Source organism: Chamaea fasciata, unplaced genomic scaffold (genome assembly GCF_029207755.1).
Source record: "Chamaea fasciata isolate MVZ Bird 193981 ecotype frontalis unplaced genomic scaffold, bChaFas1.0.hap1 SCAF_13, whole genome shotgun sequence".
Taxonomy (NCBI): Eukaryota; Metazoa; Chordata; class Aves; order Passeriformes; family Sylviidae; genus Chamaea; species Chamaea fasciata.
The window spans coordinates 8,931,782-8,943,939 of record NW_027094098.1 but is presented as its reverse complement, the minus strand read 5'-3'; the positions used below and the strand labels follow the sequence as shown (position 1 = coordinate 8,943,939).

The 12,158-nt window shown below is 47.2% G+C and overlaps 1 protein-coding gene across 1 annotated transcript in view; it reads right to left on the bottom strand.

The window, feature by feature from the left end:
• Positions 1–12,158, bottom strand: part of NCKIPSD (NCK interacting protein with SH3 domain) — a 50,901-nt gene that overhangs the window by 8,496 nt on the left and 30,247 nt on the right. The window contains exons 6-8 of the mRNA XM_066195323.1: positions 6,603–6,773; positions 5,377–5,463; positions 3,872–4,010 (exon numbers count right to left, since the gene is read on the bottom strand). Of these exons, the coding sequence (XP_066051420.1) occupies positions 3,872–4,010; positions 5,377–5,463; positions 6,603–6,773 (397 nt within the window). The remainder of the gene's footprint in view (positions 1–3,871; positions 4,011–5,376; positions 5,464–6,602; positions 6,774–12,158) is intronic.

The following is a 12,158-nucleotide window of genomic DNA, read 5'->3' as shown; positions in this document are numbered from 1 at the left end:
ATCCTGAAAACTGCAGTTTACTCTCCGTAAACAGAGAAGGAGGATATTTAATGACTTAAATATAATTCATACTTCTTATATAAGAAGTTCTCAGCTGGAAGGTGACAGTGATGCCAAAGCACACTGTAGCAGAAAAGGGATCTGACAAACTGGTTCCCACATGATTTCTTCATTCTTTCCTCCATGGCTGCAGGAGCTGGGTCTCAAGAGGCAGGACACTGCAGTAGGTAGACACAGGGAGCTGCTGTTCTCATGTTCCTAGAAAGGCTTTCTTTTGTCAACAAAACATTTTCTCTCAATACATCAGGAGCAATGAAATTAAGTGAGAGCCAGAAGCCAGTGATGAACTGGGGATGGAAGTGAAGAGACTAGTTTTATACCTCCTTGGTCCATCTGCCATTAACTGATGTCCATTCATCTTGGTTGATAGTAGTCTACATGATTAGGAGGCAAATCTTGCTGCATTTCCCTAAAGACGACAAATCAAAGAATGGTGAAACCAGCTAGAAACCTGAACTTGGGGCAAATCCAGATCAACCCAGGACACTCACTCTGCACATTCTCTACAAGTCTTTGGAACTGTCCCAGCTGCAGCAGGACAAGACTCCAAGACTCACCATGCTGAAGAACAGAGTAACTGTCAGTCAAAAGACAGCGTTTTTTGTTGTTTTTTTTTTTAATAACCTTACAGAGTAGCAGCACCAGTGGCTGTCAGAAATTAAATATTATCAACGCAGCTCTCCTGAAGCAGAGGGACTGCTGACGGCTGGTAAGTATCACTGAAGTAGCCATGACAGGCAGGAGAGATACAGCTGTTTGTTTACCGGCCTGCATTGCTGAAGTCTGCTGAGATGGTGAGAAACTGCAATCATGCATGAAAAGCATTTCTCACATGCCTTTGGAAACCTTGCTTCCACCTTCTAAACACAGCAGTGTGAAATGTAGGCACTGGGAGCAGACACAATTGTCTGTGACTGAAGGGAGAAGAGCCTGACAACTGACTTGCATGTAAACTGTCCTACAACCAGGGAGAAAGTCATGATTACAAACTGGATTATCCCTGTCTGTTTTCTTTGGAATTGTTCTGGCTAATTCTGTTTTGCTGTGACTTATTATAAGGTGTTCTAAGATGGACAGATGTGCAGGCCAGCTGCAGCAGAGGGAAGGAGCTGTCCAGAAGCAGTAAGACCCAAACATCTGCAGAAGAACTGGCCAGCAGCCAACATGCTTGCATCAGTCCCAGGGTAAAGTCCTTCTCACCAAAGGCACCCAACATTCACAGAGCTTCTGCCTCAGCTGCTCCTCAATAATAAGCCAGGAGGGATCCCACAGAGCTGATGCAGCCAGTTCCACACTCCCCAGTTGTGTAGTGTTGGCACTGACTGCTCTGGCTCCAGTCACTCACAGAAGGGATTAGCTATTCCACAGCATGTCACAGATCAGCTGCTATTTCCCAGTTTCTAGAACCGAAATAAGCTCAAGTCGTTCTAGGATTCAAGGTCATGTTTTCACACAAGCTTGCCATTTGCTGGCAGCAGATGAAGCAGTAAAGCATCAGAATGGCAGGAGGGAACTATTAATGCCCTGAAATACCTCTGAAGCACAGAGACATTTGGGCCAAGGATGGTTACCCCCCTGCAGCCCCACTGTGAAGGCTGAGAGGACTGGATAACGCACAGATGCCATTGCACAAGTGCCTACCATTAAAGCTTAGCACAAGGAAAGCAGCACAGGATGAGGACACTGATTTGTGAGGCTCCTGTATCCACACAGTGGTCTGTCAGCAAAGGAGAAGTAGCTTTTCACCCTCCAACTGGACCACCTTAGGGCAAGGAGGGAAACAATCCTCACCTTGACATGATGCTAGGGAAAGGGAGATGCTGCAGAGCTGCACATCGGCAGCTCAGAGGACACAGTAGAGCCATTTCTCACCCACTTCCACTGCCATACTTTTAGGACCCCAAAGCAGAGCTAAGACTTGCTGAGAGACAGGCCTGCTCCAGCCTAAGTACTACTTGGAGATCAGCAGAGGTGTGCAGAAGTCACATAGCTCAGAGCTCAAAGCTCCAGACCCACCAAGAGGCTGAATCAGCTGTGCAGTCTGGGACAACACAACCCCAGACAAAACACAGCATCACTGCAACCAGGCAAGGAGCAAGAAGGGTGACCAGCCCACTCTGCCTGCACAAAGACAGCTCAGGAACAGGGCAAGAGACAGAACCCTTTTAGGGAAGGTGCGCAGGATGCTCCCTTGGAGACAGTCTTTGTGAATGAATGATGGAGGCACAGTAAAGTTTATTTCTGGCAGTACAAAATCAGGAGAAATGTTGCCACAGGAGCACAGTCACAGTCCCATAACCAAGTAGCATTTGCTTCTTGAGCAGTAAAACCTCAGCCTGCAGAAGATGCTTCTCAGGCACAACCAGATTAAACAGCAAGAGTGTGGTAAGTTCACAGCACAGAATTTATAAGCAGCAGTAACAAAAGAGGAAACGTAGCCAACACAGGAGTAATACTTGCAGTCCCACCAGCCCTTTGCCCTGCCCTGAAATGCCACCCTCTTCACCTCTGAAATGCCTGCACTTCAAAGTGTCTAAGCAGATACAAGTGCAAAGTCTTGTGCAACATCTTCTTTCATCTCCCATAGCCCTTTCCAGACACGAGATGAGCCCTGTTAATACTGCCCACCACAGTCAGGTTGGCAGTCTGGTGGGATGTTGGGGACAGGAAAGTCTATTTTGCAGGTTCAAAGTGGTTATCTAGGACATTTACTCGGTTCACTGGAAATGGATGGGACAGTACCTCTTCTCTGCAGACCTGTCAACCCCTACACAATCGCATCACCAAATTATACCCCTCCACAGCTTCATGACACCCAACAAACTAAAGGACTGCAACCAGGGCAGCAAGGCTGCAAACACCAGGCTCTTCTGATTTGATCCACATGGTCACTCAACACTACTCTAATTGTGGGTCACAGTTAGCACAAGACAATAGATTTTCAATGTCCTTTTAAGAGAAATATGCCATTCCCAGCACTGGTGGCCTACAGGTTGGCTTCAAACTGGGGAGCAAAGCTGTGATTGTCCAGGACCAGGCCATGTGTGGGAAGCTGGGAGGTAATGCCAGAGGAGTATTGCTACCTGTTCACCTTACTCTTAGGCTTTTTCCCAGCATCTACTTCTGGCTGCTTAGAAATAAAAGGACACTGGGCTAAGCAGGAGCTCTAGGGCATGAAGAACATTCCTATTAGTAGCAGGGACAGGTCATCCTAACAAATGGAGGAGAGTCAAGTAGAAGGAACATGAGGGCAAAGCCCGAGTATGGAAAGCAAAGAGCTGGGAGAACCTGGGCCATGGCATTATCCTGTAGAGGACCAGGACTGCAATGCTAACATTAGCACTACCATCTCTCTTGGCACAGTGGTGGAGAGAGGGCCTTTTCCCTTAACCAGCACACATCTCATTCACCACAACGAAACTCAACCAAAACTGGGTATAGAACGCTGCAAAAAACTCTTTAAGAAACTGCAGAGATCTTCCTTGAGATCTGCAGGTGTCTCATGTCAGCATTATGAAACAAAACTGGAACAACTCAAAATGTGTTTTAAGACATCTACAAGAAGTGACACAGATCATTGATGGCAAGTTTAAGAGCTGGAGGGCCTCACACCATTGGACTGAAACATCCCTTCCTGCTCATTCCCCAGTTACAGCTGTAATAACCTGAATAATTTCAAAACCAGACACCATTCCCCCTGGAGCACTGGGCACACAGAGCAGCCAGGCAATGGGGGGCCACTGCTGCTGCTGCAAATCGTGTAATGGAAAGACATATTTCCAGGGCCATGGGAACAGCAGCTCTGGCTCACCCTGTGTGTGAGTTTGCATGTCCCGGGCCAGCTCCATCGGCAGCACAGAATTCACAAGTGTTGAGATAACGGCAGCATCCAAGTTGCACATGGCTCCAAAGCACTTCAACAGCAGCAGGCGCAATGGCACCCTGTGTTCCTGCAAAACCAATTTGTTAGATCAAACCATGTCCTAGAGGAGGGCTCACACTGAGGCACAGACACAGTTTCTGGAAGTTCCTGTAGCTGGGAAGCCACAGACCTTCCCAGGGTGACATGCACCCAGAAGCTTTAAAAGCTTTTAACAACAGTACAGGAATCACTTTACAATAACGTTCCCAACTGGGCTGGCCATGGGTTGTTGGCACATGTGAACAGAGGGCATACGGCAGCCAGAGCTCAGATCTGAGATGTTCCACATCATCCACTAAATCTGGTAACTCACCAACAACCCATACCTGTCCCCAGCACACAGACTGAATGTGCCAGGTAGCCACAATTCTCTGAGCATACTAAGGTTTTGTGAACACTGTTCTGATTAAGGTTTCCTCATAAGGTAACATTTGCAAGCTCTCTTCAGAAAGTTTTGGGACATGCAAGGATTCCATCAAAGGTGATGCTCAGCCTCCACCTCCCGTGCAGGAGCTCTGATGCTGAGGAATGCTGCATAATCCACTCTCAGCCAACAACTGAGAACACAGCTTGAGCCAAGGCCTGGCACTGGACATGACAGCAGCCAGGACAGGACACCCAACTGCTCCCTACCTGGCCAGGCTTCCTTGAGATTGTGGTCAGAGAAGAGCAGGCAGTGAAAGTCAGCAGGCTCTGCTATGGCCAGCCTGCCTTCCTGCTGCTCTCAGCTACGCTAGAGCCTCCTGATGCTGAGATCTGGGTTCAGACACAGAAGTGCCAGATGAAAGCAAAATGCCACAAGACTTGATGTGCTGTAGCTGGGGACTTAGGGATAAGATGGGGACAATTTTTTACTCCCACAGGGTCCTACAACAGAACATTCCAGGAAGGAGAGGGGCAAAGCAACACTACGTAGGTGTTTATGGCAAAACTTTAATTTCTTCCTCTAGATACTGATTTCCTTCCTCACTCCCAAGGCTTCTACTCACTACTTACTTTCCTAAGCAAAGTTATTTACTAATGCACAGGAGTGCATCAAGTAGAAGAGCAATCACAGACTGTCAGATCTCCCAAGGCATCCTCTGAAATTCTTTCTCCAGATTCCAGTGATGTCAATGCTGTCCGTCAACAGACCAGTAAAACCAGCAAGCTTTACCCTTGCCAAGTGCTAGCTACTGCTTCAAAGTCTACAGCACGCTCTACTCCTTCACACAACTTTCATGCATAGCACTGACATTAGCCAGCACTCAAAAGGGATATGCTGAAATTTCAGTGAGACCACAGAACTGTCCTATCCAAGAGAAACATCTTATATACATTCATTGTACCAATCCTGCTCTTTTGCATCTACAGGGAAATCTTGAAAAGAAATTTGGTGCATTCTGCCACCTTACCATCTGATAGTATGCCACAAGGGACAGGACAGATTCAAACTCATTCTTCTTGCACATTTTCTTGCAAACTTCTGGGTCTGCATCTGTCTGGAAGAAGGAATGGACAGGTAACCCAATGACACATCAAAGCAGTAGGTGCCTGCTCCAGGGACCTCGAGGGAGTCCACTTGCTTTCAGATCTCAGGACCCCCAACATCTCACACAGAAACTGAAGGCAGAGCACAGAAACAGGTGAAAAACCATCACCTTTCATCATCAAAGTGGATTCTTGACAAACACCTCTGCCATAGAGCACGTCTTGGGCTGAAAATATCTACAACGTGACCTGAACAGCCCCTGATTGAGAGCATCACACAGTTACATGGGGCAGCTTCAGCACTGCTACCATCCTGAGAAGTACATCTCCTCCCACCCCTAAGTTATGAGGAAATAGTTGCACAAAACCCCACTCAGCCTTTCCCTGCAGGCCCACAGCGGCAGCACAGGCTTCATGTGGAGTGACAAAGACCCTGGCATTTATTACAGAAAATTTACCTGTTCTGTTTATGTCAGAACTGGAGAGGACTATAAAATAGTGCCAGAGCAAAGCCCACACCAGTACCCCTAACAGACCATGTCACTGGACTGAGGGCAGTTCCCAAGTCATCCCTGGACACAGACAGCCTTGTACATACTAGTGAGAGCGCTGGGACAGTAATTCCACTGCTGCTCACTATGGGCATGTTCCTCTCCTGTATGCAGAGATGTGTGAGATGATTTATGCTTTTCACTAAAACAGCTTTAAGGCTCACTTTCAAGGCAACCAAATAATGTTCTTTGCATTTAATGAGCTTAACCCCACAGGTACCTCCCACCAACAGAGGATATCTTAAGTGGAAGATGTTTTAAATGGGCCTCACCAGAGACATCCAGGTTTTCCGTGGGAGGTTAGGTTTTTTGGAGGTGAAGGTTTATATCTTCTTGTGATAGGTAAATACCAAAACTACCACAAACAGCTCAGTAACACTTTTCAGAAGAGCTTTATAACATGGAATGGAGAGTAAAGGCAGCTCAAAAGCACTGCAGAGCCCATAGAGAGGGGCAGGGCTTACTGATAGTAAAGGATGCACAAGAAACCTGTGCCCCTGAAATAGCAGATCCAGTGGCAATACAGGGGTGAAGGAAGTCAAAAAAAGGAACTTCACCAGCACTGTCTGCTCTGCTCATAAAGAGAGGACTTTACTCACCAGGATGTGAAGCAGCTCCTCCAGGTAGCAGCAGATGACATTCTCATCCTCGTAGAGTGCCCAGCTGCGCTGCTGAGCATCATCCTTGTGCCTGGCCAGATCTGCAAAGATCACCTCCAGCCGCTGCTCGTCGTGGCAGATCTGGCCTGAGGGCAGCCCCGCACTCAGGTTCTGCACGACAGCAAAACCACTGGTTAGTGGGACCCTGACAGCTGGCTGTTGTTTGGGTGCCTGTTTCCTGCAATCTTGTCTCACAACTGGCAGCTGACCTCATTCAGTCAAGAGCTGGCAGTACAAAACCAGTACGTTTATGACACATGTTATTTCAGTTCTCATACTTTTGGAGCCTCTACCCTCTCTATTCTGGAAATCATACTGAGAATGGGAAAAGCCAAACCAGCCTAGTATGACTGAGGACCACTGCCAGGCAGCAGCTGGGCACCCCCAGTAAAACAGACATGTCCTGGACAGCACACCACCACACTGCACAGCTGCCTACAGGCAGGAGAAGTTCCCTCTGCTGCCCACTCCCTCCAGCCTGAAAGGGACAAATCTGTCTTGAATTCTTCTCTCAAGAGCAGGGACTTATATGGTGCTCTCCATGCCAGCTGCTCTAGGCCTGGATCCTCTGCAGCAAGAACAGGAACCAATCCATCATGAGCTGCTTTGGTTTTGCTTCATTCTAAACAGCAGAGCTCCACTGTTCACCACAGCTCTGAAGTGTGTAGTCACTCAATAAATCTTACTGCACACATTCCTTTCTCAAACTGCTGTCAACTGCATCCCCACCACTTCTGCCTCATACACAATCCTTGCCATGAAGGTCTCACTCTTCAGTTGCCTTTCCTTTGCTCTTCCTCTCCTTCAAGGAAGAGAGGAGTAGTGAAGTAGTATTTAACACACCCGAACAGCTGCTGTGCTCTGGGATTTAGGATAAGACTCTAGGACCTAAGTGTATCACACGAATCACTTGGTTTCCTGAAAGCAAGGCAAGAAGGGGGCATTCAGTACATGGAACTAAGTTGATCACAGGTGGTGAGTCCAGGCACCATTAAGAGAGGTAAGGACTAATTTGTGAAAGAGCTTTAATTATTACACAAGAGTTTGGCAGCAGTGACAACAAGCAGCAGGAGATCAGTGAGGTGGAAGAGAATCAAGCTGAGAAATTCAAACAACAGGGAAAACCCACTCACTGAGACCAAATTCCTAAAAATTTTTGGATGAAGCTGTCTTACCACATGCAGCAACAAGTCATGATCACTCAGTGATAAATGGCCTTTACAACTTACCAGCCAGGATATCTCCTGGAATCTCAGAGAAGACTTAGTCCTTCCAACAGGCTGGTTGTGCAGGCAGGGGCAGCAAGCCTTTAGGCAGACTTCACTTTGTGAGCAGAGCAAATAGGTTTTGTATGGAAACACAAGCCCATGTCTTGTGTCAGTTGTGACACCCACATGTGGATGGCCAAGTGCAGGAGGTGCACCCTTCCTGCCTATCTCCCACCCTCCAGCCCTCTCTGGGGAAACCACTCCACATTTAACAGTAACATCTTGCCTGCTTTATTAGAGACAGAATTGACAGTCATTTGCTTCGGGGTAAGAATTTACTTAGGACTTCAAGTCCATGCTTCAGTTATAAAATAGAGAAGTTTTCTTGTTGCTGTTTCTTACACAATTTTTGTCAGGCAGGTGATGAAGGAAGAAGCATGCAGGTTTAGCACAAGCCTCTGTACACTCCTGAAATTTTGGGAAGCTGTTGGTGGCGTAGCAGAAAAGCAGGTAGCCAGCTGTGAGAGAGCACAACAGCTTTCAAGAGCTGAGTACAAGCATGAGAATTTCTCTCTGAAAGGTGATTCATCAGAAGCAAATACATCAAGAGATTCACTTCATCTTGCCAGGCCCCTCCTTCTCCTTAGGAGGACTTACAGCACTGCAGTGTCACCTGCCTGTCCCTCAAGCATCCCAGCTGCTTGGGAGAGGGTTCTCCATTATGTGCCTTACTCACATCCTCCTCTCCAGAGCACTGCAGGGTCAGTCCTACCTCAGTCCACTGCTGGGACTCTTCTAGGATGATCATTTTAATGAGTATTCATTTTAATGATCACTCTATTCAGCCTCTTACCCCTAATCTATTTTCTCCAATCCTTCATCTGCAGCCCTTAATGACTCCACTGAGCATCAAGCTTAGATGGACTTGGATGAGATCAATCCATTAGCAAGCTCTTCCATCTGACCATGGAACGACACCTCACACTGTCTTAGTGCACTTTCAGCACCATTCTCAGCCCTCCCCTCACCAGGGTCAGGTCTCTGCTTATTAAACATTTTGGCAGCTATACAACCTGCAGCATCATATATGGTAATTTCCAGGAATCTGCTAGAGACCACATAAGCAGAAGGAGGTTTCAGTATTTCTAACAATGCCACTTTGCATTGTCTTGCTGCTTCAAATAATTCCCTGACCCCAGCCCAGGAGAACAAGCTGCTACAGGGATTTCATTCTTCCTGAGCAGCTCAAAACCACTTTGAGAACTTCATCATACCCACACTGCTCAGAGGTGGCCACACCTGTCATGCAAACCCAGCCGCTGTCCTGGCCTTTTCTTCTTTTCCCACTCCCATGCATCTCTCCCCCAGACCCCACCAGCAAGTGCAGTGGATCACCAGCACCATGGGCACACACATCTTCCCTCCAGATGAGCCTCAAAATCATATAGCAGGCTTTCAGACACATTTCATGGGGACTGCTCTGGGAATTCCTCCATCCTCTGGGCTGCAAACCATTCCCACATTATCTACAGAAACCAGACAGCTAACAGTGGTCCCAACACATGCAGACTGCCAGGCTCTTCTGCAGCTGTTAAATGAGATGAAACATGTTGCAAGAGAGATGCCCGACTTCAGCTGAGCCAAATATCCCAGAGCAGGCCTTTCACACACGCTCTTTCAGCAGCAGCAGGTCTTACCTCAGCTGACACAGCCCAGTCCAGGGCAGGTCAGCTCTGCAGGGAGGCAATGTCAGCCATGCACAGACCTGTAGTGCCACAGGGAGAGAGCAGCACTTGGTTTTCAAGTTAGCTGTGCCTCAGGAAGATCTCTGCAGCCTTCACTGTTCACGGCTCCACCCATGTCCTCAGTAGCTCTCTGGAGGAGTGGGACCATCTACAGCTGAGCTGGGATGGCAGCATGCAAAGCCTCAGCTGCAGACCTTCATCAAGGCTCTACCAGAAATTACCTAGGAAGAGGCCTGCCTAGGCACTAATGCATTCCTCCCGCCCTCCACATTCCCTTTTGTTTCACTGTTTCACTGAGTTGTCCTCCTAACAGCCCCGCCAAAGCACTGGGCCTTGAAAGCGCTCACTGTGCTGACCTTGCCTTGTCTCTGGTGAGTGTGGGGACAGAGCGCCACTGCGGAGAAGCTGAGCCCCAGAGCAGCCCTCGTGTCTTGTCAAATGCAAGTCTCCCTTAAGCAAAGCTGAATAAATGAATGAAAAGGAAGGCAGCTTCAGGGGAAGGAGAAGGTTTCAGCCACATTAGCCATGAGGTTTGTCAGAGCTTGTTGAGGACAACAGGTGCTGGTTTTGGGCAGCTGGGAGCAGGTCACAGCCCAGCACTACGAGGGAAACCCCCTCCAGAAAATCACCTGCCACATCAACTTTCTGACTTGTTCCTCCATCTCCAAAACATCCAAGAATAGTTTGACCCCACTCAGCAGCCTGAGCTCAACTGGAAGACCAATCTACATTACACATCTTTGTCAGCAGTTCTCAAGCTTAAATTTAAGGCAATCAGAAGATGGGTCTGAGGCACAACTACAACACAGCAATGTGATTTTAATAAAAAGCAGGTAAGTGGTTTCTGAGTTCTTCCTCTCAAGGTGCAACTAGCTTGAGCATTGGGCACTTCTGGTTGTCTCACACTAAGTTTAATAAATCTACAAAACTCAACCTCCTTAGACATGACATCTACAGAACATGACATCCCCTCCTCTCAGATGGGAGATAATCCAACAGAGCTGAAGGCAATCACGTATCACCAAAACCTACTAATACAAGTGATTCTCTAGCAGCCCAAAGATCAGGGAGCATCTTTACGTGTGTCCAAACTTGCAATGAGTTCCCATGAAAGCCAGCTCCAGTTTAGACAGTCACTGCAGTGCTGCCTTTGAAAAGAGGTTTCAGTCCCTTTGTGCACCTTTCCCAGACACTGTGACATTTATCAGGAGCTAGCTCCTGGACAAGAAGAGGGACCATTTCCAGGGGTGGGCAAAATGCTGACACAGGGAAGCCAACCTGGCAGGTTTGCTCCTGCAGATCAGGGTTCCCCAAACAGTATGGTACCTCTGAATTATCTTTCCTAAGGTGTGAGCTTCTCAGCACCCTCCTTGTCTTTGCTGTTCCCCCAACTTAGTCTTACATTACTTCTCAAAAAGCAGCAGCAGGATGCTATCCCAGCATCTTTTATTCTCTAAAAAACATGCCTGTACAGACTCCACGCTGGAGGAGCAGCAAGGTAAATAAGATGGAAGTACTATTCAACCTTCAGAAGGCACTGGGGATAGAAGCAAGGTAATGGATTCTGGAATTGATTTAGTAAACCAGTGAGCTGACTTTAAATTAAGACTGGAATAGGAATAGAAAGGATATAACTAATTAAAGAACATGATACAAAAGGTTGAAGCAGGTATGGTATCTACTATGAGCAGACCAAAGCTTTAAATCAAAGCTGATATCTCACTCTGGTTTAGGGAGTCAAAGAAAAACCTGGAAAAATATGCAAGAGATGAGTTGCCCATGTATTTGCATGGACTGGGGAGTAGAGGGATTTCAGAAGCTACAAATTAAAGAAAAAAAGTCCTTGACCTAGAACTGACAACTCAGCAACAATTCTACACAGAAACCCCTGAGACTGTGGAATGATTTGGTATAATGAGCAACACAAAGTCAACAATAATAATTTGTACCACTAAATCACACTAGTGAAGCTACAGCAGTGCAGCCACCCCACAAGTACACATGACCACCCTTCCAGCTGTTAGAGCTGGTCTTCTACACCAGGTGAACAACCTCACCTGGGACCAGGCCCCCACATATCATCTGTGTGGGACACTGAGAAAAAATGCACACGAGATCCACAACATTTACACCTGAGCACTGTGCAAGCCCATCCAGGCTCTCCTTCTGAAAGCAGTACTGCTCAAGACAGGTATGACGAGATATTATGAGATGGGACAGAATCTTCTGCTGTGTCTCCACACATTACTGGTCATTTTAAAATCCCACAGATGTCCTAGATGACAGATATCGTATCAGTTACCAGAAGATCCATACTCCTCCCTGCACCAGCATCACTTTCTGCCCATCCTTTTCATGTTGGTCTGCAGCAATGGCCATGAAATTGAGGCTTTCAAATCCCCTCCGCAGAAACCTGGCACTTAATAACTTCAGTGGAATTAAGCTTATTGTATCCTGAGTACAGGTATTAATGATAAAAATAATATTCAAATCTTGGACAAGGTGCAAATATCAGAAAACTGAACTTCTCAGCATGCAAGACA